This window comes from Genypterus blacodes, unplaced genomic scaffold (assembly GCF_046128005.1).
Source record: "Genypterus blacodes isolate CSIRO-AG114 ecotype Tasmania unplaced genomic scaffold, CSIRO-AGI_Gbla_v1 ptg000169l_1, whole genome shotgun sequence".
Lineage (NCBI taxonomy): Eukaryota > Metazoa > Chordata > Actinopteri > Ophidiiformes > Ophidiidae > Genypterus > Genypterus blacodes.
In genome coordinates, this window is record NW_027466970.1 from 28449 (window position 1) to 55919 (window position 27471).

The window sequence follows — 27471 nt, forward strand, 5'->3', positions numbered from 1 at the left end:
GCGTCCAGTCCAGCACAAGGTGTAGAGCGGAGGGAGAGAGCGGACATTGGAGGGAGACTCTGCTCTGGAGCAGCACAGCTTCCTTTATTACCAAACAGAGCGACTCAGGGAGCTGACAGGGAAAAGCTCTGTAGGACACAAACAGACTGGAGAAGAATGTGTTCTGTTCCTCAAGCTCCACTTCCTCCAGAGTGCAGCGGGAAACAAACACGGAATTATATTATTCATCACAAAACACCAGGCGCTCGCTGAGACTGAGCGAGAGAGAGGGAGAGGGAGAGAGAGAGAGAGAGAGAGAGAGAGAGAGAGGGAGAGGGGAGAACCAGGAAGATCCAAAGATCTGAGAGAGTCCCAGCTCAGATCGTATGACCATATGTAGAGGTGGAGAGAGAGAGAAAGGGGGGGAGAGGCAGAGAGATAGAGAGGGAGGGAGAGAGAGCGAGAGGGGGGGAGACAGAGAGAGAGAAAGAGAGAGGGAGAGCCAGAGAGAGAGAGACACACAGAGGGAGAGGCAGAGAGAGAGAGGGAAGCTATCATTTATTGCCATAGAGAGTGTGTGTCAGCATGTCATCCATTATCTCTGCAGTCTGGTTGAGGAGGTGAACTCTTCCCTTCTTCTCTTCTTCTCTCTGTGGACTCCTGCAGTTCATTCTGGTCTTCAGAAGCCCCACAGTGAGACGGAGCGCCTGAAGGAGGCGTGAACACTCCTCACTCCAGAGCCTAAAGAGGCTGTGAGTCTGCGTTTTACTGCCACACACACACACACACACACACACACACACAACCTAACTGTGTCTTCTGAGCAGAGCGACTCAGTGATCGTCTACAACCGCCTCTCAAAATTCATCTTCTGATTCTAACAAAGTCTCCCCAAATATAAAAGTCTGTGAGCTGGAACCAGGCTCCATAATGAGCCTGTGAGTGAGTCCGGCCCGGTTTAAGAGGCGAAACCCAGATGCAAACCAGAGCCGAGCGGCCGGCAGGAGGGGGGGGGGAGCCAGACAGGAAGCTCCCATCCCCACGGGGACGGTAATGAAATGTGTGAGATTGAATATGTGCAGAGTTAATGGAGCTCACACAACCTGAGACACAGCTGATATCTGCCTGGACCCGCCGGGAAATGAACCGCCGCAATCGGGTTTGGAGTGAACTTGAGCTTCCCCACCTGTCTGATGCCGAGTCTGTAGGCCACGATGCGGTCCACCGCGTTCGGGTTCATCTGGGTCCACTGCAGCTTGAAGCCGTAGACTCTGGGCCGGTTCTGCCACAGCGGGCTGTAGGTGTCGTAGTAGAACTCTGGAGGGTAGGCCTTACCTGGAGACACAGAAAGAGCAGTAATGATCACAATGAGTGAGAACAGAGAACAACTCTGGAAACTACATTCTCATATTCACATGTTCTGTAAACCTTGAGCACCCTGACCCGGTTCCATTGGGATTCAAACCCAGGACCTCCTCACTGTGCGGCCCTCAGTGTGGAGCTGGTTGGTAAAGAACTCGTTACCTGGGCAGGGATCTGACCCCATGATGTCCTGTTCTAACATGTAAACACACCGCCTGTAACCCTTCCTCCGCAGCATCACGCTCTTTGTCTACGCTCCCTTAACTGTGGTCCAAACACTCGTGTGTGTGTGTGTGTATGTGTGTTTAAACCTATCCTCCTGGTCGAGTGTGAGACACTCAGGCCGGCTCCTTCCACGCAGCCTCGGTCCACACGGCTGGATTTGCATCTGAATGACTGATTTGTTTGAAGAGAAGTGAAGCAGGGATCAATTTAAGAGAAGATGATGATGATGAGTCAAATATGGAGGAAGAATAGAGAATAGAGAATCTCCTTCACATGCTGATGTACCTGAGACCTGATCTGTCTTTAGACACAGACGGAGAGCTGCTGCACCTTCAGGCAACAACTCATCAAACTCACAAATGAGCTGAGGCTGAACTGAGCCTAACCAGAGCAGCAGAGTGAACAGAGCAGCAGAGTGAACAGAGCAGCAGAGTGAACAGAGCTGCAGAGTGAACAGAGCTGCTCCAATGTTTCCTCCTCTACATTAAGAATCAGATTTATGTAACACAGTGAGTAAAGGATATCGTTGTTTTGTTTCATCCTGAGGGTAAACTACATGAAAGTGTGACGTTGCTGATCAATGATGAATCAATAATATATAAAGATTAGATAAAAGAGTTGATGAATCATTGATTTATTTAAATGGAAGGTTTTGATCTCATCTTAGTGCTGTGCCTCTTCATCAAGTGCTAACCTCTGTGCTCTCTCCCTCCCTCTCCCCCTCTCCCCCTCTCCCCCCACTCCCTCCCTCGCTCTCTCTCCCCCTTCTCTCTCTCCCTCCCCCTCTCTATCCCTCTCTCTCTCTCTCTCTCCCTCCCTCCCCCTCCTCTCTCCCCCCACTACCTCCCTCGCTCTCTCTCCCTCCGTCCCCCTCCCCCCTCCTCCCCTCTCTCTACCGTGTACTAACGCATTCCTTCTGCTAATTTACGTCCACACACACACGGTTTAATTGCATTATTTATGAAAGTGTGCTCTTTTGCACTGTTTGCTGCTGCAGCTGCAGCTCATCCGGTGTTCACACTGCGGCTGTGCAGTCAAAAGGAGCTTTGCTTTCCATCTACAGAGATGTGCGTCTCTCCTCTCATCTTCCCCAGCGTATGTTTGCGTTGTTATGTGGATCATATTCTTTGTTGTTTCTGTGACCCAATTTTCCCTCAGGGATCATTAAAGTTTCATCTTGTATTAGCCGGCCTGTGCTGCTTTCATGGGATGGAATGGCAGCGTGTGCATTGTGCATCGTAAATGGAGCTACATGCATCCAGCGTCTCCATCTCCGTCTAAGTGCTCCACGCCTCCCTGCTCACGCCGGCCGCTCAGATCAACCAGCAGCCATTTTATGCAGCTGCTGGATCATGGAGGTGAAGCGGGGAGCGTCTGGATCGGACTCCTCTGAGCCCCAGGAGGACCCCGGACCCTCTGGGGTCCATCTCTGCTACTTCACTCGCCCTCAGCACCAGCGTGAGCTCGACGGGGCCATTTGATCATGTGTAACATACATCAGGCTCAGCTCCACTCTAAAGCCTCCGTACATACACACGTACACTCATCTCATGTTGAGCGGTGAAGCTGAAGCTCTCCATCCTGAACCAGCAGCTCACCGAACAACAGAAGCATTACAGCGTCACAACAAAGCCCTGAAACACCTCTGATGGAAGCAAAACAAACATTTGAGAATAACGATCATTGTTTGATGACAGAGCAGCTGCGGCGCTCTGTCTTTCCTCCTGTGAATGATTCTTATCAGGCTGATGGATGAGCCCTCTCTCCCTCTGATTGGATTATTGTATTTTAAATAGTTTTATCCATGTAAAGACTGTGTGATCTGCAGGCAGCTGCCCAAAGCATCATTAACCTGATTTATTGTCTAAAACGCAGAACAAAATACCCTGAGCCTGATTTTGACTTATTATCATGGATGATTATGAATTGATCAACCAGCCGGCGGCCTAATGAAACATCTAGTGAAGCCTCGTGCTGCTTCAGAGGCCGCTGGCTGTTTCTCACCTGCCTCAGTCTGAAGCACATCGTTCCTAAACGTTACCCTCAGCTGATGTCACTTTGTTTGAAGGATGTTTGACTGAACATGTTCACGAGATTCCAGGGGACAAATCGAGCTGTAACGCAACTTATTTACTGTCAACGTCTATGAACCTGACCTACATCATCTGAATTCAGACAGAAAGAGATTTTACCCAGAGTTCCCTGGTGTTTTGTAGCGCTGGTGTCTCTGTTTCATCAGAGACACGAACAAACACCAGCTGAGGAAGCAAATCCATACCAGATGAAACATTCTGTTGAATCTGCAGACTCAACCTGGACGTCTGAGCCGCTTCTTCATGTTTACACACACAAACACACACACGGCGGGGGGGAGACTAGTTTCATCTCACACACACACTCGGCTTGGTCTGGTAGAGCCCTTTGAGACAGTGTGTGTGTGTGTGTGTGTGTGTGTGTGTGTGTGAATGCATAAAGGTCACAGTTTGACCTTGTTTTTCCATCATTGTTGTGCTCACTATTTGGCAGACAGACAGACTTTGGGTCTTTGACATTCCTGCTGCAGAGTGGCTGTTAGAACCCAGCGCTCATCTGCTGCTACTTCTCCTCATCGCTTCTCTACATCCTGTTTCCACGGAGGTCAAAGATAAAGGTCATACGACACAGGTGAAACCAGACGTTTAACCCTTTCAGCATTCGGCCTCACACACACACACAGGTTCATTAGGTTCACTCCTCCCATGGGTGCAGTATTTAGCAATCAAGTCAAGTAAACAAAACGATGTCTCGCTTTGTCGGAGCTAACAACTTCTCAATGAGGCTGAAAGGTCAAACTGCAGGCGTGTTCCCTGACCACACGTTAGCTCAGGCCAGGCCGGTTCCTGACTGCACGCCGCTGCTGCATGTCTACGGATTAAGAGCCTAAAGCCTTGTTACCGTGGCGACAGTGGTTTGTGTCTGAACGTGAGCCTGAGCCAGAACGTCGGACCAACAACCAGGATCCACGACTGTGTAAAGGAGGCGTGAGGAGGCGTGTGGCAGCGCGTGGAAGCGTGTGGAAGGCATGTGGAAGCGCGTGGAGGCGTGGAGAGGACACCACAACGCCACTAATCCCTCCACAACGACGACATGTGAGCAGCTGGAGCTCCGGATTGTGAACTTCACTGATGTTTGATGTTTATTCTATACATCCTGTGTTTGAAGCGTCGTGTCGAAATAAAAAGAATAACTCAAGTTGATGAAACATCTCCAGGCTCCTTTAATGAAGCGCCGAAGCTCTAAGCAGGGGCGCTCTGTATTGATGCCGCTCTGTATTGATGCTGGTTATGCCTCAGTAATGTATGGAGGCTTTCATGTCTTTACTGCATTAGGAAATCTGCTTTAAAGTCGACTTCCTCACAAAGCAGGGTGAGACGCAGCAAACATGAAAGCTCTGAAGGTTTAATTGATTTATAAAACAACACAACCTGCTCATAACCGCAGAACCAATGTGATGATTCATAACGGCTCAGTGCGGCGCTGCGGGCTGGGCGCTGACCTCCTTTCCCCAGACTTCCTGATCCTTTCTTTGAGGTTACACCAGCGTCTCCCTCTCTGTAAAGTAAACTTGTTTGTCCAAGCATATGCCGAGCGCGGCGGCGGCGGCGTACGTGGCGAGGGCGCTGATGTGATGGAGGTAGAGACGGCTGCTGCATACGGACGCACAGCTGGCCCACGCCGCTGCGACAACACCTCAGCGGCGCCTAAGTGACTGTATGAAAAGGCCATTAGAGGCATTATGGCGACTCAGCGCGCAACTCGCACGGCCGCCTCCTTTTGGGATAAACAATTAAAGCTCCCCGCCGCTCTCTCTCTCTTTGTTAGGGGAATCACGTCAAATCCTTAATGAGTCACTTCCTGTTTGATTAGCCGTGAGCTAACTCTTCCTCCGGCTCACACAGAATCATTTTACATCATTGATCATATTAAAGTGGAAAGCGATTTAGCTGAACTCCATGATCGCTCAGAAGGTCGACAGGCCTTTAAACAGCTACACAGATCTATAGGGTCAAAGGTCACAGGAGAACACTGTCTAACATGCAGTAATCAGGTCTGCTCTCCTCTGGACCAGGCTGCTAGAAACCAGAACCAGAACCTCCCCAGTGAAGGTCACACAAAGGTCACACTCACCTAATGGAGACTTCCTGTAAACAAACATCTGAGCTGCAGTCAGGACACAAACACGTTTCAGTTTCTGCTTCACTGTGAGTGCCCCAGATACAGACAGGAAGTTTTATATGTGATGCTGAATGCCAGAATGAGCTCAGTAAAATAAGAAATATGTGGAATGGAGTGTTTTTCCTTCTGGGCCTAAAGTGGTAAAGTAAACGCTTGTGAAGTCCTAATGACTCACTTCCTCTCACTTCATTACACTCTCTCCCCTTCCACCATAATCATTTTAATTATTGATCATTTTAACGGCGGCGGAGAGGCGTTTGTCTCGCCGTGACATCTGGTTTGATCCGTCAGCTTATCCAGCAGTGACTAATCTGCTCATATTGTATCCACGGGAGGGAGAAATGAAACATGCAGCACGTCAGAGTGGAATAACACAGAGTCTGTCCTTCAGGCCCGGCAGAGCCCGGAACCTCGTCCTCCTCACTCTGAGCAGGTAATGTCTGTCATTACCACTCATCCATCACTGTCACTGGGTCTGCTTGAGCTGGGGAAGGGATTCAACCACCCCCCCCTCTCCATATACTGCAGGGGGGGAGGGAGGGGAGGGGTCAGATCAGGTGAGGGCAGGATCAGTAAAGGAGCTTCACTTACTTTCTTTAAACCATCATCTGGAGCTGAAAGCCAGAAGGTCAAAGGCTGATAAGGTCCATAAAGACATCAGATAGAGAAAGAGCAGTTTAAAGGGAAAGATGAAATTACTTTTTTCCTCCCTCCCTCCCTCCCTCCCTCCCTCCCTCCCCTTCTCTCTCTCTCTCTCTCTCTCGTCTCATGGCGGCCTGATGTCATAGGTCCTGTTCTGCAGTATACTTCCATGTGAATCTGAGTAGATAGCTGCAGTAAAAGGCCGAACAGAGCGGCGTACATGCAGGTTATTATAAAGCATAGAGGCATATTCACCTTTACACACTAAACGCTACACAAACACACTTATAAACTCCACCAGCCACACAACCCTGCTCCGTCTGCTCCGCTCTCACCTGGATGCTTCTGTGTGATTACATTTGGATTTGTTTTGTTTTTATTGTATCACATTTCTTTCGATGTTTCCTGTTTTATTTTCCACACTTCCTTCCATTTTATCCATTCTATTCCGCCCGTGTTATTGTTTCTACCTGTTTGTTGTTTGATTGATGGCCTGTACTTTAACGTCCGGTCCTGTTTGCTGTAAATCAAACGTCTCTGCAGCACTTTGAGCCGCATTTAATCAAATGTACAACTCATATAAATGTGGATTGATTTATTTCGGTGATTTACGACACACTTACAAAATCTGAACAATGAGGAGGCTCACAGCTTGTTGTCGCGGAAACGCACAAGGACACGTTTTGTTTTGCAGCGCTGGAGGGAATATTCTTATATTTCAAGGTTCTATGAAAATACTGTGTATTGTGTGTGTAATGAGATAACAGTCGATATATAACTGTTCTTATGATTAGATGCTAACGGTTTGAGCGTATTTATGACTTAAATAAGGGAATGATTCTCTTAACGATGTTTTAATATCCTACAATCAAAAATCCTCACAATTCTGAGACGGAGTTATAATGATGACACACAGAGTCACAGCTGGGAGTCCTAACGGGAGAGTTTGGTGGGAAAAAATAGGAATCAGTAAACAAAACCTGTGTGTTGGGCCGAGTGTGTGTTTACACGGAGCAGAAATCTGCCAGATGAAAAAACGTAGACTTTAAATGATCGTCTTGTTTTTCCCTCACTGAGCAACTTCTCAGCAGAATTCAGTCTCAGATCAAACTGGGGCTCCCTGTGACCGAGCAGAGGAGCCAAAGCCCAGCGCTCCACATTACAGCCCACTGAGGAGTCCCTCCCCCGGCCCCCTTTAGCCGCCAACTTGGCCATTACAGCAAACTCACTGTTTCCACAGATGTCCCAATGGCTCAGCACAGGAGTGTCCACACACACACACACACACGCGCACGTACCTGCACACACACACACACACACACACACACACACACACACACACACTCACACACACACAAGCATGCATGCACACACACACGCACATGCACACACGCACCCACACCACCACACACTTACAACAAACGCACACACACACACACACACACACACACACACACACACACACAGTCCCCTGGCTCGGCATCCTTGTAGAGGCGACAGTGTTTATACTGGCCTAACGACTGGCCTTCTGCCGGGGGTTTGGGCTGTTTGTGTGTTCCTGTTGGCATGGTAACACGGTTCCTCCTGATGGTGCGATGACGGGATGTGTGAATTTAATCAACACACTGCGACTTCTGGCCAATTTCTGGTTATTGCCGGACAGACAGACTCATCAAACCAGTTGATCTCTGCAGAGACAAACACACTTCACACGCCGGCTCATTCTGGCAGTCAGCACTGCGTGTAATACGTGTTTGGTTTCAGGAGAACCACAGCAATAATCTTCCGCAATAAACCAAACGTCTTTCTCCCCCTCCCTGTGCCGGGTCTGTTCAGGACGCAGTGTGAACGCTACTTGTCAATACTTTAATAAACTGGACTTTTTTACTTCCTTTCCCTTTTTGGCTCAGTTTGCAGTTTGCAGCGTTCCAACAATCTCATTTTAAATTGCTTATTGCTGCTTGCTGATTCATCTCAGCGTCCTTGGATTGAGTAGTTTCATCATAAAAGCATGATGTCGTTCAAAATAAATAATTGTTGAGAGTGTTTGCAGGACAATTTGTAAATATTCATCAGATGTTCACTGATTGAATAGTTTAGCATTAATGTTGAGAGTCCAGGCAGTGTTGTTAACAAGCTGCTTTGTGTGTGTGTGTGTGAGATTACTGTCACCAGTGAGTGACGAGAGAGAGAGTAGAGGGAGAGAGAGAGAGAGAGAGAGAGGGAGAAAGAGAGAGTAGAGAGAGAGAGTGAGTGAGTGTGAGAGAGACAGAGAAAGAGAGACAGGAAGAGTGAGTGAGTGAGTGAGTGAGTGAGTGAGTGAACTCTTCAGTCCATCACATCAACATGTACAGAAAACCACAGCAGCCATTTTTGTGTGAGGATGTAAAGAATATAATATTAGATTCCAGATTGTTGTCAAATGTGTGGTGACCTTCCTCTTCTTCATGTTTCTAGTCTTATCTGCCGTATGAGCACATCATTTGTTCACAGCCCATCACCTGTCTAAACTCCCTCCTTAAGATTCTTATAGTTTCTGAGGTTTTTTCAGAGATTCTGTCAGAATCCCACCCAGACCCGAGCCGATGAAGTCAGAACCTCCCTGGCAGGGGTGATGATCAAAATACTGAAAAGTGACTGATCCTCATTAACATTCTGAGGATCCATCATTAACACCAGGGGAGAGAGAATATGCACCTCATCATCAATCAATGAAGGTCGTTAACCCCCGACACCACCTGCACCAGCCGCAACAAATAATTAATACACATCCATAAATGATCAGAGGGCTGACGGTTCAATCAGACCATTATGAGGAGAAATCCAAATAGGTCAACTCCCCTCCGCCGTCACAGGATCCAGCTAAGCTCGCATCGCGGCTGCCCACTTCCTGGATAAAATAGGAAAACGTTTAAGAGTTTGACTTAAGGGGAGGAGGCGTGCCAGGTTGCATGGATGATGCGGGCGAACCAAAGTGGATTTGCTGCGCGGCGCTCCTGCACTCAGGGGGCTGCTAAGAGAGCCTCCATACCTTTGGCAGCCGCCGAGCCCAGATGGTGGGAATCTGGAGCGCCGGGCGGGAGAGGAGCGGAGTGATGGCGGGCAGAGAGGGAGGAAAGAAGAGAGGGGAGGATGAAAGGGAAGGGGGTGGATGGAGGGAGGGAGGGAGGGAGGGAGGGAGGGAGCAGGGAGCAATAACAGGCGAAACCAAAGCCCTGTTGAGGAAAAACAAACGGCTGGAGGGAAACTATCTGCTCCTGTCTCCGCTCTGTACCTGATTCACCGGGGACGACTGATTTATGACACGCATGGGGGAGGAGGGGGGGGCTGAGCGAGGGATTTAGAGAGAGATAGAAAGAAGAATGAGCAGAGGAAACACAGGATATAGAGGCAGGGAGAGCGAGAGCAACCTAAGTGGCAGGGGATCAAAGTGACAAATCCTTCTCCCGTGACACTGCAGCTCCCGTCTCTAATGGGAGGTCTGGGAGATTGAAACCTGGCCCAGGTGTCCTGCGGTCACTCCACACCACCAAACTCATTTGGTGCTGTCATAACAAGCAACTAGGAGACAGACACTCGGCGCAGATGGATAAAAAAACTAAACGATAACAGCAACAACAATAGCAAGAGCTACGAGTGCACTCAGAGAGACGCCACAGCCACTGCACCACTTCCTGTTTGGCACCTTTGCCATCTGAGGTGTCTCTGGGCATCGAAAAATGATTACAAATGAGCCTTCAGGCCTTTTATCTCACCAATTTCAATGTTTGGTGAGATCTGCCAATGACTTCCTGTTTACCTCACCAGTAGGTAGCGTTCTTGAGATAGAACCTCACTTCCTGTTTGGCATTTTTGTAGTTGATTTTGACGTAATCAGCTATGAAAACCATTTAAGGTTGTCGGAAACAAACTGGAAACGCAGGTCGTGACCCAAACACCAACAAACCAACCGACAAGACAAACTCTTCTTCTCTTCTTCTCTTGTTTGCTCTCATAAATGTGCAGAGTTGTGATTTCTGAAGCTCTGGATTAAAAGTCCTGCTTCTCCCACTCAGTACAACCAGATTTCTGCAGGTTGTGTTAATCTAAGGAGGAGCTGAGTGGCTGTAAACCGCAGCAGGAGGGGATGAAGAGCGTATTATCCTGTCCACGATAGCTTTACTCCATCAGCCAGGAGAGGAACATGACGAATCCCACTCAGCACGACAATCTGTGCCTTTTTCCTTCCTCTTCTTCTTCTTATTTTCAATTAATTGTCCATCATACCCGGGGAGCCAGAAACACTGTGTGACAAGCACTGTTATACATTCGAGGAGCCAATTTCAGCTGTCCAAAATTCTGCGGGAACACTCTAATTACAAAGTGAAGTGCGGGCTGAAGGACTCCTCGCCGACATGTGGATGTGTGCTGAAGGAATAAATGAGAAATTACTGCCATCAAGCAAAACCTCCATGTGGGCGGGAGAGAGAGAGAGAGGGAGTGTGTATGGCCGTGTGTTTACGAGAGGGAGAGGAACAGCCTGTGTGTCAGTGTGTGTGTGTGTGTGTGTAACGTTATGATGATGAGCAGAGCAGCACACACTCATAAGGACACGTCTTAGCATGTTGAGTGACTGCATGTGTTCATCGTTCACTCATGTTAATGTGTCAGACTGAGGACTGAAGTGAGGCTTTGTTTTGGGTTTATAGGCATAAAACAGCACCGCCACAAGGGAGCAGCAGTCCACAATATTCATCATTTTGATCGACTGTGATCCGTATTTGAGGGTGGATGTGGAGCGTTGGTTCTCAAGCTGTGGGGCTCCGTGTTTACGTCTTTGTCTCACACTGCACTCAGTCACACAGGCTGGGTTTTAAATGTTTAAACGGCTCTAACTCCTCTTTATTTGCATCCAAACTGACACGGGAGATCAAAACAGCGTAATGGACCTTTGAGTGTTACAGAATCTACAAATCTAAATGTACAGGACTACATTGTGTCCAGTTTAGACACTCAGTCAGTCGGCGTCTCTTACCTGTGACCTGAAAGGTGCACTTCCCCTCGCCGGCCTCGTTCTTCACCTTACAGGTGTACTCCCCCCAGCCGTCCCGGTTCAGGTTGCGGATGGTGTACTCTGTCTCGTCTCTCTGGGCGTCGAAGGCTCCGGCGTGCAGCATGCGGTTGGACAGGAACCACTCGAAGCTCAGCACTCGGGACGGGTGGGCCCGCAGGACCCTGCAGGTCATCACCACGGGACGGCCCAGACCCTGACGCATCTCTGTGTTAACCGGCTCCACGGTGGGAGGGTCTGACAGGGAGACAGAGGCAAGGAGAGACAAGGTCAGCACACATGTGAGACGGGTGGGAAACAAGTCAAAAGCAAGAGCGAGAGAGAGAGAGAGAGAGAGAGAGAGAGACAGGAGGTAAAGCAGCGAACAGAGAGTAGACGAGATGTTTGACATTCTGCTGTTTCTACACAGCACATACACTATTCAGGTACGAGGGACCGGCTGAGTCTGACTACAGCGTCTGTGACCTCCAGAGAAACATGGAACACATCTGGAAGGCAGAAGAGACAGACTGAATACAAGAGGAGCCGCAGCTATGAGAGGAATATCAAAACTCACACAAGGACACGCCACACCACCGTGCAAACTGAAGGGAAAAGGCAGCGACTGCTCAAGGCCTTACAGACGGCAGAGACGGCTTGTTAGGATGCAGAAAGGGAGAGGACAGAGGACAGAGGACAGCCAGGGGGCGGAGACACTGAGGGACAAGTTCACTAAATCACTGCCAGCAGCACTGACATGTAAATGAGCAAGGCAGCGTTTCAGGTCATCTGAATGAAGAATGAAGCAACAAGAAGAGGAGGGATTATTATTATTATCATTATTATTATTTGATTTAAAAAGCAGAGACGTCCAGGTTGGACTTTGCCAACGTGATAAAGTTGAGCTGAAGTTTTCAGAATCAAACATTAATCTCTAATGTGAGAACCTGACATGTTCCTGTTCCCTCATGGAGACACGCTCTACATTATGGAACAGGTCACGTCAGAGTGAACACGACACGCTGCAGAATCAGCCCGCAAGAGTGTGTGTGTGTGTGTACCCAGTGTGTGATGTGTTGTACTTTAGTTTCAGTCCATGAATATCTGAGTGCCGTTGCTGGGCTGGAATATGAGCTTCAACACGACACGACAAGAGGGTGACGGGTTCGAATCCCGCTCCCACCTTCTTGTGTGCCCCCTCTGCTCACCGGGCCGCCCTGGTACCGGGCGTGTCAGCCAGGTGGCAGTGTTGTGTGTTCCTGCAGACGCCTCTCAGACAGTGAGAGGTCTTCTTCTTCTTCTGCTCCACTGAGTGCACTGATGTACTCACACACATTAGCACCTCCAGCTTCAGATCACCAGGGCTCTGCTGGATCAGGACCTCGGAGATGTCCCACACACACACACGTTTCATTGAATCCAGGCACAGTCACAGTGAAATGCTGCTCAGTTTACAGATGTGGAGGACTTTGAGGAATATGTAGTTTGAACTCTGACCCTGATTTCTATATTAGAGCCTTTAAGAGGTATTTGGCCTTTGAATGAGTCCAAATGGATCCATGCTGCTATTCTAAAGCACAGAGATAAAAGGAAATAAGAGATCACATATTGAACCTACACACAAGCACACACACACACACACACACACACACACACACACACACACACACACACAGATGTTTGAGTGTATGTTGACGTTGACATATGAGACGCTGGCGGTTTTAAAGGAACAGAATGAAGGTTGCGGTGCTGTGAGGACAAAACGTGTGTGTGTGTGTGTTTGTGAGTCTTAACAGCTCGTTTGCACAAACACTCCAACGGTTATGAATAATTTCCCATCTTAAGCATGTTGGCTCTTGACGTGCTGGTAGAGATGCTTGACAAAAGTCACAGCGGGGCTTAAAAACAACAGCGAGCGGCGAGGAGAAGACGAGGAGAGGCAGGATGACACATCGCCTCTTAATTGGCTGAAATTAGCGTAAATGTGTGAGAGTAGAGGCGAGGCAGAGCTGCAGCCGGGCTGAGGATGTCACTCTGGCAAATGTAATCTGTTACAGATCAGCGATTACCTGATTGAAACCCTAACCTGCAACGTAATCTTGCACATTACTCACATAATCTAATTACTGAAACTTGATATGCAATTAAATGAATAGGTTATTAAAATTTACAGCTTATAATTTGCCAACACTATTAACGTCATTATCTGGGAACATAAGCAGCGATGATGGGAGCCACAATATAACAAGATGAATATGTTTTTAATGTAATTACTCTGCATTAATGGGTAATAACAGGATCAAGCTGTGGGTGTTGTTGTTTAAGAGTTACTCCTAATGCTGAGGAGCTGAATCTTCATCACCGCACGCAAACGGTGCAGAGACGTGTTTAACTTTACACGCAAAAACATCACGCAACACGTGAACGACTGCAGTAAGAAAGAGGATATCAGCGCTGAAGTCCCAGGATGCATTATGTTTGTTGCTGACTGACAGAATGAGCTGCTCAGAGTGACAGACAGCAAAGAGGGGAGGAAGGTGAAGATGAGCGTCATCTAAAGGAGCCTGGAACATCTGAGTCTGCAGACTGTAATGTTCTTCTCACCTCTGTCCCTAGATTACACACTATATAAACCTAATTATACGGCTAAAAGGAGGAATTCTACTATTATGAGTAATATTCTACACCTAAAGGGTTCAGGACTAAAGTGGAACACGCTTCGCTAACTTCTTCTCCACTCGATCTGAGAGTAAACCAGCTTCATCTCCACTAAACGAAGCTGCGCTCACTTCCTCCTCCACGCCGTCCCCAGCCTGTGCCGGGCCGTACCTGGGTGAGGTCGGGCTCATTTTAGCGTCTCTCCTTAGCACATTCAAATTGTAGGTTTGTGTGGATGTGTGTGTGTGTGTGTGGCGGCTGAGATCCTGAGTGGCACTCACACAAATTGCAGTAAGTGCGTTTCCACTCGCACATAAAGACAAATGAAGAGAGAAGGCTGGAAATCTCTTATGTAACCATAACAACAGCACCCCCCCACCCCCACCCACCTCAATCCACAGCAGCTGCAGAACAGCTGTCCGGCGCGCATGACGGGAAGGTCGTGGGCGAGCTTCCCCGAGGAAGGCCGGGCGCGGCGAGCGTAGCGGTGAGGGCGGATGTAAGACACAGACTGAGGCAGAGATGTGATCCATCATCAGTCACAGACAAACACCTTGATAGTAATACCGAGGTAAACAACATTCAGAGGAGCGGAGGGCGTTTCCCCACGGGCCCCTGCGCCGCCCCCCTACAGGGCGGAGGACAGAACAAAGACCTCACACAGCACAAACAGCATCGCCCACATGTGTCAGTGTGAGCTTCTGGTTGACCTCTTCCTCTCTCTCTCTGTGCGGCAGCTGGCCTGCGTTCAATGTCAGAGCTTCAGTCACTCTTTCATGTCTGCGTCTGAGTGTTTGACCACATGCTGCTGAGTGGAGGCCAACGCAACATCACACTGATCTACTGTCCACTGATCTGACCAGGATGTGACCCTCAGTGGTCCAGATGAAGGTCTGAGGTCATATCTCCCAACACAAACTGGTTCTCCACCAGTCTGAACCCAAACACCAATCAGCTGCTGCCTGTGGATTGAAGACGTTCTTTCCCAACGATCACACGGGCGAGAATACTGCGAGTGTTTGAAGCAGAAAGAGCAAACAGGCTGACATGCCGAAGCCTGCTGAGGTCAAACCTCCTCCATGATGCTAATGTGGTTTAACTCCAAAGATCATCTCATAAACCCAAACTTGTGATGTGTTTGTGAGTTCTTCATGCTAATTCTCCTCTCTGGTGTCCTACGTCTCGACCCTCCGTCTCTCCTCTATGAAACACTTCTGCCTCATCGTTGCTGAATGCCCTGAAACATCGCTGCGCTCTTTCCCGTCCGTATTGACCCGGCGCGCCTCTGCAGCCTGACAGGTGTCAACACGGGGCCTCAGCAGACCCACACGTTCATTAGGAAGTCAGACAGACGGACGCAGAATGAGAAACGCTAACCCTGATTCAACCGAGTCCTAATGAGTCTCTGTGTTGAATAATGAGGGGGAAACGCTGCTCTGCCTCGCCGCGCCTCCTTCCTCTCACACAACAACATCTGCAATCAAACAATGAACTTAATCACCAGCAGCATTAGCATATTCTTATTAAACTCCCGGATAATTTATGAACTTAAACATACAATTAATGATAATCAATGTACACTCCTCGGCCCGAGCGCCGGCCCGCTGATCCATTAACAGGTTTAGCTCGCTCATTGACCAACTTATGAATTATTCTGCCCGGGCCCCGGAGCTGGGTTCTGTTTACAGCCGGCGTGTTTGCTGACCTTTCCTCCGCGCACATTTGATGCGGCTGATCAGTTCAATATTGTTCTATAAAGAAGGTTATTATAATTTCATCCCCAAATGCAGTGTGTGAGCGCAGCTGTAATGCAGGAGATTAATTTGCCCGAGTTAGGCCGGCGTCGGGCTAATGTGAAGAGCTCTAATACGATTCACATTAGAGTGGGCCTGGGGGGCCTGGGGGGGCCGGCATCGCTGGCTTTCTTGATGCAGAAAGGGAAATTAATTAAAAACAATAATCTTGTAATTCCACTCATTACTTTTGCCCAGACAGCGGCTCTTTATCCCGGTGTGTCTTTTTGATGAATGTCAGATAGCGAGGCTTTGGCTCGGGGGGGCTGGGGTGGGCTGGGGTAAGGAAGGGGGGTGGAGGGGGCGGGGGGGGGGGGGTTGCATCAGGCAGGTGTCACGGCGATGTGAGGAGGAACAGAAGGAAGCCGGATAAAAGGTTCCTGTGCATCTGGGCTGAGGAAGAGCCTGAAGAGTCTCACGCTGACAGCTCTGCTGCTATGTAGGCCAGAGCCGCCGAGCAGCAGGGGGCGTAAGTCTGCCCCCCCCGCCCCCAGCTGCTGCCATGCCAACGCCAGTACGCACGGAACCACTCTACGCATTGGAAGTCTGCAATTTACATTCAGATCTGATTTTGTTTGTTTCAGTGCCTTTAATTAAACAGCTTTTAATGAATTCACAAATATGACCATGGGAACTGAATTACACACGATTAGAGAAGTACAAAGAATATTAAAACACAGAAGTGCAGCTTAATAAAACATACTAACATATTATGTATACGATTCAGAGCGAGGCCAAGGACCGGCTGTTCATTAAAACTTTGACTGTCAAGGATGGAATTTAACAGGTTAGTGACGGAGGCCATGGTCACACACACACACACACACACACACACACACACACACACACACACACACTCATCATAAGCAGTGAGGTCACACGTCCACATAGTTTGTCTCCAGTCGACTGATTCCTCCACTAGACGCGGCACTTTTTGTGAAGAACAAGCCACGCCCACTTAACTGGCAGCCAATGGGTAATCTTGCTGTTTAACAGACAAACTAACCAACACAGGTGGAAACACGATGTCATCGTCCCGACAGAAGTAAATACATTAAACACACATCTGAAGTGTAAACGTGAGGAGCATCCCTCTGTTACCACGGCGACGCAGTGCAATGGTGCGTAAACTATCAGGACCAATCGAGCTCCAACAGAAAACTTCCCAGTCTGTTGAGCACAGAAATGTGAAGGAGGAGGTTACAGCAGACTTCAGTCACACTGAGTGTAAAAAATAGTCGCAGGTTAAATTCTGGAGTCTCAATCACTCAAAGGATTGATTTGGTTTGAAATAATCAATCACTATTGATCATAAAGTTTGAGATGGCAGCACATGGATGCATCCTCACAGTCAGACTGTACACATCTGTACGTCCCTCCCTCCCTGTCCCTCTCCTTCTCCTTCTCCTTCTCCTTCTTCTTCTTCTTCTTCTTCTCCTCCTCCTGCACCATGCCAGCTCAGTCTGACTAAGAACATTAGGCTTTCACAGCTTGGGATTTGGCTTTGGCAATTCTATTAGAGTGACGCTTCCGAAGGCGACACTTCCATCCTGATACCTCGCCTGCCGGCGCCGCCTCTGCCAGCCAGCAGATGCGGGTTTTTACATATCAAAGCTGTTTCCTTGCCGGAGCCATTCCTTCACGCCTCTAATGCTCTTTGCTTCAGAGGACCGTACCTCAGCCCCTTGATCAACTTACTAAACGCGGCTTTGCACATGGCTCGCCACCAAAGGCGGCTGTCTCACACTGGGACCTGGAAGCACAGGCGAGGGAAGCGTCTCTCAGGGATTGGCGTGTGCTTACACACCGTGAGACAGGCCAAGGGAGGGAGGGGGGGGGAGGACGGGGAGGTGCCATACTGACGGGCATATGGAGAAGACAACAAACGTACGGCTGTTATTAAAGATTTTACGCTCAAACTGTGTCAAAGCATTTTAAAGGAATTCTCCAGGGGGGATCTGCGTCTGAATGAGGTCACTGACATCGTTTGTTGTGCGTGGTTCACTCAGCGGCATCATCAGCACAACATCACTTCCTCCACGCACAGAGAGAAGTTATGCAGGATTTAATGAAAGCTGAACGTGTTCAGGATGCTTAGAAGTGTGTGAGGCCTCTAAACTGTTCTTCTTCTACTATATGTACAAAGTAGAAGTAGACTACTGACTGTACCGTATATCTGCACTACATCCTCTCAGCTACTACAGGTTATGGGGTCAAAGATCAGAGTTACTATAGGATAGAGATCCATGACAGCATACAGAGGGTTCAGGGTCAAAGGTCACAGGTCAACATATTTCCTCTTCTATATTGAGTGAACCACAGATCTCCAAAATGCTACGACAAAGACACAAACATCAGTCACGTACAGAATCTTCCGGAAAAATCGCACGTTTTGTCAAAATTGCGCCGATTCTGTTCAGCAAACGAAGCTCGGTTTGTTTGTGTTTTAGGTTTTTAGGGGCTTTGATTCGGGCTATAAATAAGTAAGAACACAACGCGGCAGAATGATTGATTTATCAGCACAGAAGCTTTAATAACTCCACGTCTGCTGATCCGCTTTGAAGGCAACGAGGAGATGAAAGTCCTTTATGACATCAAGAGGTGCACAGGCAGAGAGGGGGGGGAGAGGGAGGGAGAGGGAGCGGGAGAGGGAGAGGGAGGGAGAGAGAGGGGCGGAGGGAGAGAGAGTGAGAGAGAGAGAGAAAGGGAGAGAGAGTGAGAGGGGGCAGAGGGAGAGAGAGTGAGAGAGAGGGGAGAGAGAGAGAGGGGGGAGAGAGAGAGGGGGGGAGAGAGAGAGAGAGAGAGAGGGAAAGAGAGTGAGAGGTGTTTTATTAAAGTGACCTATAATGAAAAATAACTGCATTCCCAGAATAAACTGGTTTGGAAAAAAGATTTGAAAACACGGAGACAGAATTGATGTGTTTTCCTGTGTGTGTGTGTGTGTGTGTGTGTTTGTGTGTGTGTGTGTGTGTGTGGACACACGTCTCTCTCCGTCACTCTCTCACCGGGTTCACGTGCAGTTCTTCAAATCTCATCAGACGTCGAATCAAACCTAATTGAATGAGACTTCCGAGTAAACAAACGTGGTGACGAAGAGGAGGAGGATGAGGGAGGAGGAGAAGGAAGGGGTGGAGGAAGAGGAGGAGGAGCAACTATTCCAGCTCGAAAAACAAAAAGGGGAAAGGTAAGAAAGTGGGTGTTGTCATGGAGACGGCGAGAAGACGGCCTGTATGAGGTTCTCAGTCTTTCCTACATCGCACTACACACACACACACATATACACACACACATATACACATTCACACACACACACACGACCTTCATACTTTGCTCTCCAGAGATTTAGTGTGTGTGATTCTGGTGGATTCTGGTTTCACATTTACAAACTAGAACAACGCCAGAGCCGGGGCTCTGACATCCACTGTTGCCGTGGATGCAGGGAGAGAAGGTAGGAGTGATGTAATCCCATCCACAGGGCCGGTAACTCTGGAGCGGCTGTGATGTACAGGTGGAGACACGCCGCAGAGCCGCGCTACAGCGTCCCTAAGGAAACGGCACCACGATGTCTTCAGTGCTCATGAGCTTCTTACAGCTCTGAGGGCGACTTACTGCTCCTCACTGAGGACCAGGAGAGGAAGAGGGCCAGAGTAACAAACAGTAGAAGAAGAGTTTGTTTATGTTGCGCAACATTTGGAGCTTCTGGATGAACACAGATGATTTGGCTCTGATCGGCCCTGAACTTCACACGCATGGGAACCACTGTGAATTGAAATCCATAATAAATTGTATCATACGTTCCTTCTATAGTTGTAGTCTATTTGTTTTCATCTTCAAAATGAATTAACCCATTAAAGTCTGGTTTCTATCTATTTGTCTCATCATTATGAATCATCAATGTACTTTACGTTAACGAAAACGTGACCTCGCTTCTTATGGACTGATCCATACGTCTCGGGTCCATCCAGGTCCCAGTGTGTTCTGCCCTGTGTGACCTCCATGTGCACAGAGGTGGTGAAAGCTGCGAGGCGTCACTCCCTCTGCCTCCGCTTCTTTAGATAAGCTTATTAGCGTCCGTCTCCTCGTTTTTCACTTTGCACTCCACAATGTGTTTCTCTGATGCCGCGTCGTTCTCGCATGAGGGAGCACGTCCGCCCGGCGTTCCTAATTAGTGCAGGCACTTTTTAGAGCGAAAATCCTTTTGTTTACTTCTCTGTGTCAATGTGCTGTGAAGCCGCAAACCTTCCATACGAGCTGTCTACGCTGAATCGGTCCGGCTACGACTCAACACGGCCTTCAGAGAACATCCAAACCTCAAACCTGACACACACACACACACACGCTACTATAGGATAAAGATCCATGACAACGTACAGAGGGTTCAGGTTGAAAGGTCACAGGTGAGCATATTGGTATGCAGTGAATGTAGAGGAGCTTTGAGAGGCTCTATCGCGTGTTCATGGGTCCATTCACAGAGTGGCAGACCCGGGAAGTCTCCAGAATGCTCCCACTGACAAAAAACAGTCAGTGACCCAGTTTGGCAGTTTTACAAATTACGGTTTCACAAGTCAGTGAATTGCTCCACATTCTGTGTCGTCAGAGCGACGGCAGCAGCAGCAGCAGCAGCTAATACTCAGGTTTGCAGGAAGATTAATGAGCAAATAGGCGAGTTGGAATGGAAGAATGTATGGATTAACTAAGTAGGCCATGTGATAAGACAATGGGGGAAACTTGAGCGCCGGTGACAAAAGCCCAATCTGACTTCACCGCAACAAGAATCAAACTTTCAATTTCCTATAATCACTTGCCAGCGAGCGGTGGCGAGCGGCGAGCGTTCACGGCTTCACACACAGATCCGTTTAATTTCCCTCCCATCCGACTTATTTTTTTTTCCAGCTGGGATTCCTTCCCGGCCCCTGAATGACTGACTTTGAATCCCTGACGTTCATTTTAAATATTCCATTCAAATCTACATAAATGAATACAAGATGAATACTAGCGGGAATAAATTAGCCGCCTGCTAATTATCCGCTAAGCCATCTTTGAATGTCGCTTCTTAGAAATGGAGCAAGGGGTTCCTGAATGTGTGGCGGGGGGGTCTGAGGCCTCGGGATATGGCACCGTCCTCCCTTCTCTGATGTAAACGTACACACACACAAACACACACACACACAGATCCTAACCAGAATGGACACCGGCGTCCCAAGCTTTGTGCCTTTGTGTAATGCTCACAGTGCCAACTTGACACTCAGCAGATGAAGTCTTCCTCTCGCTGTGCGAGAGGAGGAGGAGGAAGAGGAAAAGGAGGAGGAAGAGCGGCTTCCTCTAAGACTTGTTGTACCGCTGGGATCGGACTTAATTTTACAACCTTCAACAGGAAATTGGCCGGGCGTGGGAGGAAAGAAAAAGGGCGATGTTCAATTTCAGTGGCACATGAAGCGATTAATCACACTGCAACAAGAGGAAATACATGAATACACACGTGAGGGGGCGATACACAGGTGTGTGTGCTGCCCTCCCTGATCACCGTGTCACTCTCTGTCCTCGCCCTCCCTCCTCTGTCAGATCTGTAGTGATGTTACTTGGGATTACTTGGTTACAACTTGGAATTACAACTTGATATCATGGAGAAAAAAAAGCGAGTGGATGAAGAAGAAGAAAAAGAGGAAGAAGAAGAAGACACATCAACACACACACACACAATAAAATAAAATCTTCCATCATCCCTCTCACACACACACACTTAAACATAAGCACATACACACACTCTGGTGTACTCACACTGGACGATCAGCTCCACCACGGCCTCCCGCGGCTTCACGTTGAAGCCGTTGAACTGGCTGGTCTGGCAGCGGTACGAGCCCGTCATCTCCCGGGACACGTTGACGATGCGCAGCACGCCGTCGTAGCTCTCCATCTGCATGCTGCCGTCCGGCATGGGCGCCTCCTTGTCGGCCCGAGACCACAGGATGATGGGCTTGGGCTTCCCTGAAACAAGGCACTCCAGCTCCACCGTGTCACCCTCTCGAGTCACCAGGGGGGACTTGCCCCGAGGGACTGTCAGGTTGGGTGGAACTAAGAAAGAGAAAAACAAAGGAGGGACTGATATGGGGCTCTAGAAAGTCAGCAGGCGGGGTCGGGGGGGAATCGTCGAGGGGGAGCGGCGAGATGGAAACGTGAATGAGCATCCAGGTGGCGATGGTGATGAAGCCGAGCCTCAGCCGAGCATTCACAGCCTGTATGCAGCAGCGACCATGCAGGTTTATCAGCGGGGAGCATGTAGTTTGAGTCAGTAGCATGTGATCAAGCAATGGAGACCAATGAACGATGCAACGAAGAGAAAACAAGAAAGCAGCAAGAGAGAGGACATTTCTAAGTTGCCAAAACAACAAAAACCTTTTCAAAATCGGACAACTTGACCATAAAAACCAGATCGTACTGATCCAGATCCAATGGAGTGTTTCTGCTACCATCTAGTGGTAACTTAGTGTCAACACAGGGCAAGCAGTCTGAGTGGTTGTCTATGGCCTAAACATAATCAATAAGAATCTGTTGAACACACACACACACACACACACACACACACACACACACACACACACACACACACATACAGTCCTCAGCAGAGGTAGAAACACACTTGGCAGCCTTGTTTCTCTCAGAACATTGGCAGTAAGTAAGTTAGACAGGAAGTCAATATTACTGCAAGCAGATTCCAGACTTTCCATATCAAAGTTCACATTTGGCGGAGCGAAGGAGCTGAAACCAAAGACACGCCTGTCATCTCTCACAACATCCCTATAATCACCGTTCAGCATCATGGCATCATCATCATCATCATCACCGTCTGCCATCATTTCCCTCATTACCTTCACGCCTGTAACAACCTCTCATCAGGTTTCTTCAGACGTAGAGGTCACCACCTGAGAACGTCACGCACACGAGCAACTCTTTTATTCTGCACAAACAAAGGAGACTCCCTCTGCCTGTCTTGCATACTAAACTCTATTAGCTCGCGAACGCAAACAAGCCTTGACTGTTGGGTTGCTGGTGAGACTGCGAACAGGAAGTCTCACTGTCTGGCGCCGTCCTTTATCATCTCACCTCTTGCATCATTACCATCATTATCTAGAGCTTTCTGCCTCTGCGCTCTCTTCCTCTTCCTCCTCCTCTTCCTCACGCCCGCGCTCGTATAACCTCCGTGGTGGAGACGGAGCTAAGCGCTGTAGAAAAGCAAGAATCTGTAAATATTTTGTCTTTGTTTGGACAATTTAGAAGCTGGCTGAGGGTGAATGGAGACGTATAAAAGGAGTGAATCGCTGGACATGTTTACATTCACAGGGTTTCTTTAGCGTGTGTGTGTGTGTGTGTGTGTGTATTGAAAGTATTGAAAGCAGGAACTCCAGCAGGTTGGACTGAGTACTCTGGTTTCTCATTAAGCTTGCTGGCCAAGTAAATTTGTTTAATTAGCAAACTTGGCAAAAAGCTCCTCCAGTGCTCTGCGTGTGTGTGTGTGTGTGTGTGTGTGTGTGTGTGTGTGTGCAGTCCAAGGCATCAACACACTCTGAGTCTATGCTGTAGCTCAGCTCCAGACACGGTCCACAGCCGGCCAGTGAAGAGCGACGTCTTAACAATGATGGCGCGGCGCCACACTTTTTTGACTCCCTGCCATTGAGCTCAAATCGACGTGATCGTCAAGCCCCGCCGACACTCCGCAGTGATGAAATCGCCAGCAATGGCTTGATATCAGATATTTGCTGAGAGGTAACAATCACCCTGTCATCTCAGAGTTCCTGTCTGTCCTTCTGGGAGGCAGCAGAACGTTTCCTCCACCTTTTTATAGAGTTTGAAGTTGGAAAATGAGGAAGAAGAACACTGGAATGTGGTCGATGAAGAAGAAGTCATTTGTTAAACCGTAATCAAAACAGATGTTGCAATTAAGTGGTAAAGTAAACTTCTCGTCTCTTCACGTCTCGGGTGTGTTTGGTTTCGTGTGGAGCTGAGAGGAGAGAAGAGAAGAGAGACGAAGAACTGAATGAGAGAAGAAGAACCAGAGGGACAGAACCGGCACCACGCAAGAACTGATGAAAGAGTGTAAGAGGATACAGAGACACACAGCCTGGATCGGGCCGTGACCACACGACGCTGCAGAACCATCAGACCCTCAGAACACAGCAGGAGAAATAACAGCAATAACACTTCAACCAAAGCTAATTGGGTGCAGACGTCTGGCTGCATTACGCCTCTTTGTCCGCTCAAACTCTTACATATCTATTCAATTAGACTTCTCAGCCGAGTGCGACGCTGATCGGGAAGAATGGACGCTGGCTGACAAGCTCCCATAATGCAACCTGGCAGCAAAAGAGCTGAAATAATAACTGCTGCAGAGAGCGAGGGAAAGAACGGACGCTCACTTCACACTCGCACACACACAGACACACACACTGGCAGATTGGTATTCACAGGACGTCTTCACCGAGGCAGGCAGGTGTCAAGAGCTGACATATTCCTTCCCCTGCCTCTCCTCTGGATGAGGCAGCGGAGAGATGGAGAATGACAGCAGGAAGCGGCGGAGGAGAGGAGCGTTCACTGAGCCGCCATCATTACACCTGGCCTCCACCACGCCGCAGATTAGGCAGCCAATTACTATTGTCTTCCTGCTGCGTTTGGCCGAGCGGACGCAGGCGATCGGCCACCGTCGTCTTTCTTCCACGTCGCTATGGAAACGGAAAACGGTCACTCAGACCTTTCACTCACTCTGCCTCACAGCCAAACAAACCCAACCATCATGACAGCCTGCAGGCCACGCCCACTGTGTGCTTGTGTGTGCCCATGTGTGTGTGTGTGTGTGTGTCCTTGCAATAATTGGAGAGCCAAGGTTTCAATATTCTATCTTTCAACACAGAGTGCTACATTAGAAAGCGTTCACCTTGGGGCCAAACATCGACACTGCAAGAATGTAAGTGTTTCTACTTTCGCCCATGGGCAAAGTCCCTGCTGTGATTGTACCCTTGTCAGTGTTGTTGAGGTTGATCATTGTGTGTGTGTGTGTGTGTGTGCGTGTGTGTGTGTGTGCGTGTGTGTGTGTGTGTGTCTGAATTGCTCCTGAGCCTCTTTGGCCTGAGAAACGCACCACTTCTCTCAGCTCTCAGCTGGAGTGATGCTCCAAGTTTACAGGCTGATTGCTGGAGCCTTTCAGCAGGATCTATCACCCCCACAATACACACACACAATACACACACACACACACACACACACGCACAATGTGAGCCGAGTGCAAATTGTGGAAACATGGAGCACTTTGCATTTACAGCGTCGGCGGCTGGAGTGCTGTGAACCGACGTCTTTGAGAATAAAGCGTATTCCTGCCTGCTGCCCTCTTTTCAGGTGAGTGCTGTGACATCACTTCCCGTCTCCATGGCAACAAAGTCCTCTCTACTCCTCCTGCAACTCCCGCCGAGTGTGTGTAAGAGTGTGTGTGGGTGTGTGTGTTTAGACAGCTTGAGGCCAATGAGCTGGTCACAATGTGACAGTGTGTTTCCTGCTCCTCTGAGATACCAACCTCTGTGGACAGAGAGGAGCCCAGTGAGACCAGTGTGTGTGTGTGTGCGTGTGTGTGTGTGTGTGTGTGTGTGTGTCTGTGTGTGTGTGTCTGTGTGTGATAAAGGCAGCTGCATTTATATCCCAAGGTGTTAAAATGAAAAGAAATATCAGCTGATGTGTTAAATCGGCTTAGTGCGTTGACAGACTGCGGTGACACACTCCTGACCGTGCGAACATACGTGTGTGTGTGTGTGTGTGTTTGTTTGATCTCCGTCTCCTGACACGTATAAATATTTTTGTGATCCATCACACGAGCCTGCAGTGAAATGGTTGGAGTGGAGATCAGCTGTGATCTGAGCTCAGGTTTGATCACTGAAGGCCTGTTTGTGTTGTTTTCACACAACAACACAACCGTAAAGACTAAAGGAAACCAGCACACACACTCACACACACACAGTAACACACACACACACACACACACACACACACACTGAAGGAAACCTGCACACACAGTAAATCCCTGCACTGAATTCCCGGACATAAAGACCAGAAGGAGTGGGCCAACAGACGGGTGGTAGTTACTGTCCTTACTGAACAATCATCCAGATGTATCACTGTGGCTCTGCTGAAAACAATCCATGTATTATATGCAGTGCTGTCTGGCAGAATGAGCCGCTCATCACGCCGTTTCCTCCCTTTCCCACTGTGCTGAGGAATGACATCATCATCTCCTCTGCTCTGTATGTTAATGTGATGCTTGTTCTTTATGTGTTTATGGGTTTGTGTTTGTTTTCTATGCAGTTGCTCGACTTTTAACTCTCTTAACCTCTGTGATCTATTCTGTGTTCCCCCTTTGTTGCTGCACCTTGAAGTCTCACTTGAGTTTTTAAAGGAGCTTCTCTCACTCAGACGCGACAACAAGTCAGACAACAAGTCAGACTCAGCCATCAGGAAAAGACTTCAGCTGCTGATGTTGATCTTATTCAAGTATCATGAGTGTGTGTTCAGATGAAAACACATTTCTGTTTCCTTTCTGCTGTTGTGATGAGATTCACATCAAGGTTTACCACTTTACCACGCAGACAGACAGACAGAGAGACAGACAGGCAAGCAGGTTTTCCTTTAGCCGAGTCGTTGTACTCGCTGTTTAATAAATCAGCTCCAGTTTATTTAATCAGCTGAACACTTAATTGATCTGCTTCATTTATTAACGGCGGTGATTCTTTAGATTGACAGAAACTCTGGGTGGCGGCGGAGTTTCAGCGCGGCTAATTGAGAGAATCACGGCGACATGGTGATTTAGCCCCCGACCCAGACGACAGAGGGAACAACAAACAGTTTGTGTTCCCGCTGGATGCTGACGTTTGTTTGTGAACGGGGACTATTTTCATCACAAACACAACCCGGCGCCCAACAGAGCCACGGATCCTGCGTGTGGATTGGATCTGAAGGTGGAGCAGAGGACTGAAGGGCGCGCGCTTCACGCCTCGGTTCGGTTCTCTGCAGGTGTGTTCTGACTTGACGCCACGAGTGAAGAGGTTTGGGTGTTTCAGGCTCTTGAGGTCAGAACGGAGCCCGAGGTCGATCGCTGCAGCGATGCGGTCGCTGTATTGAACTGCATACATCGAGCCCCGGAAGGCAGAGGTCTCAATTTACTGGTTGAGCTTTGTTCCAGAGTTTGGTCCTTCACATCAAAAGGAGGAGGTTGAGACATCTAATCCAAATGCCTCTTGAGCTCCTCCCTGGGTTCCAAGCGTGTCCAACTGGAAGAAGAGCGTGGCATAGATTCACCGTACGGATTATACATCCCATCTGGCCTCTGGAACGTCTTTGGATCCACCAGGCAGAGCCGGGGAACGTTGGCCAGGAGCTACCCTCGCCTCACTTAGCTGCTTGGACGCTTTCAGTGCCGTCGCTGGCCTGAGATCCGGAGCCTGAAGACGTTTCGCCGCAGCTCCTTTGTTCTGATCCCTGAGCCGGTGTTTGGTCCCACCTGGCAGACTCGCCCATCACAGCGACGCTTCCATC

General features: G+C 48.8%; 1 protein-coding gene across 1 annotated transcript in view; it reads right to left on the reverse strand.

Moving 5' to 3' along the window:
- The window catches only part of LOC143013945 (MAM domain-containing glycosylphosphatidylinositol anchor protein 2-like), a 119611-nt gene that overhangs the window by 22941 nt on the left and 69199 nt on the right, over nucleotides 1-27471 (reverse strand). Inside the window, exons 9-11 of the mRNA XM_076167676.1 lie at nucleotides 21682-21975; nucleotides 11438-11710; nucleotides 1166-1314 (exon numbers count right to left, since the gene is read on the reverse strand). Of these exons, the coding sequence (XP_076023791.1) occupies nucleotides 1166-1314; nucleotides 11438-11710; nucleotides 21682-21975 (716 nt within the window). The remainder of the gene's footprint in view (nucleotides 1-1165; nucleotides 1315-11437; nucleotides 11711-21681; nucleotides 21976-27471) is intronic.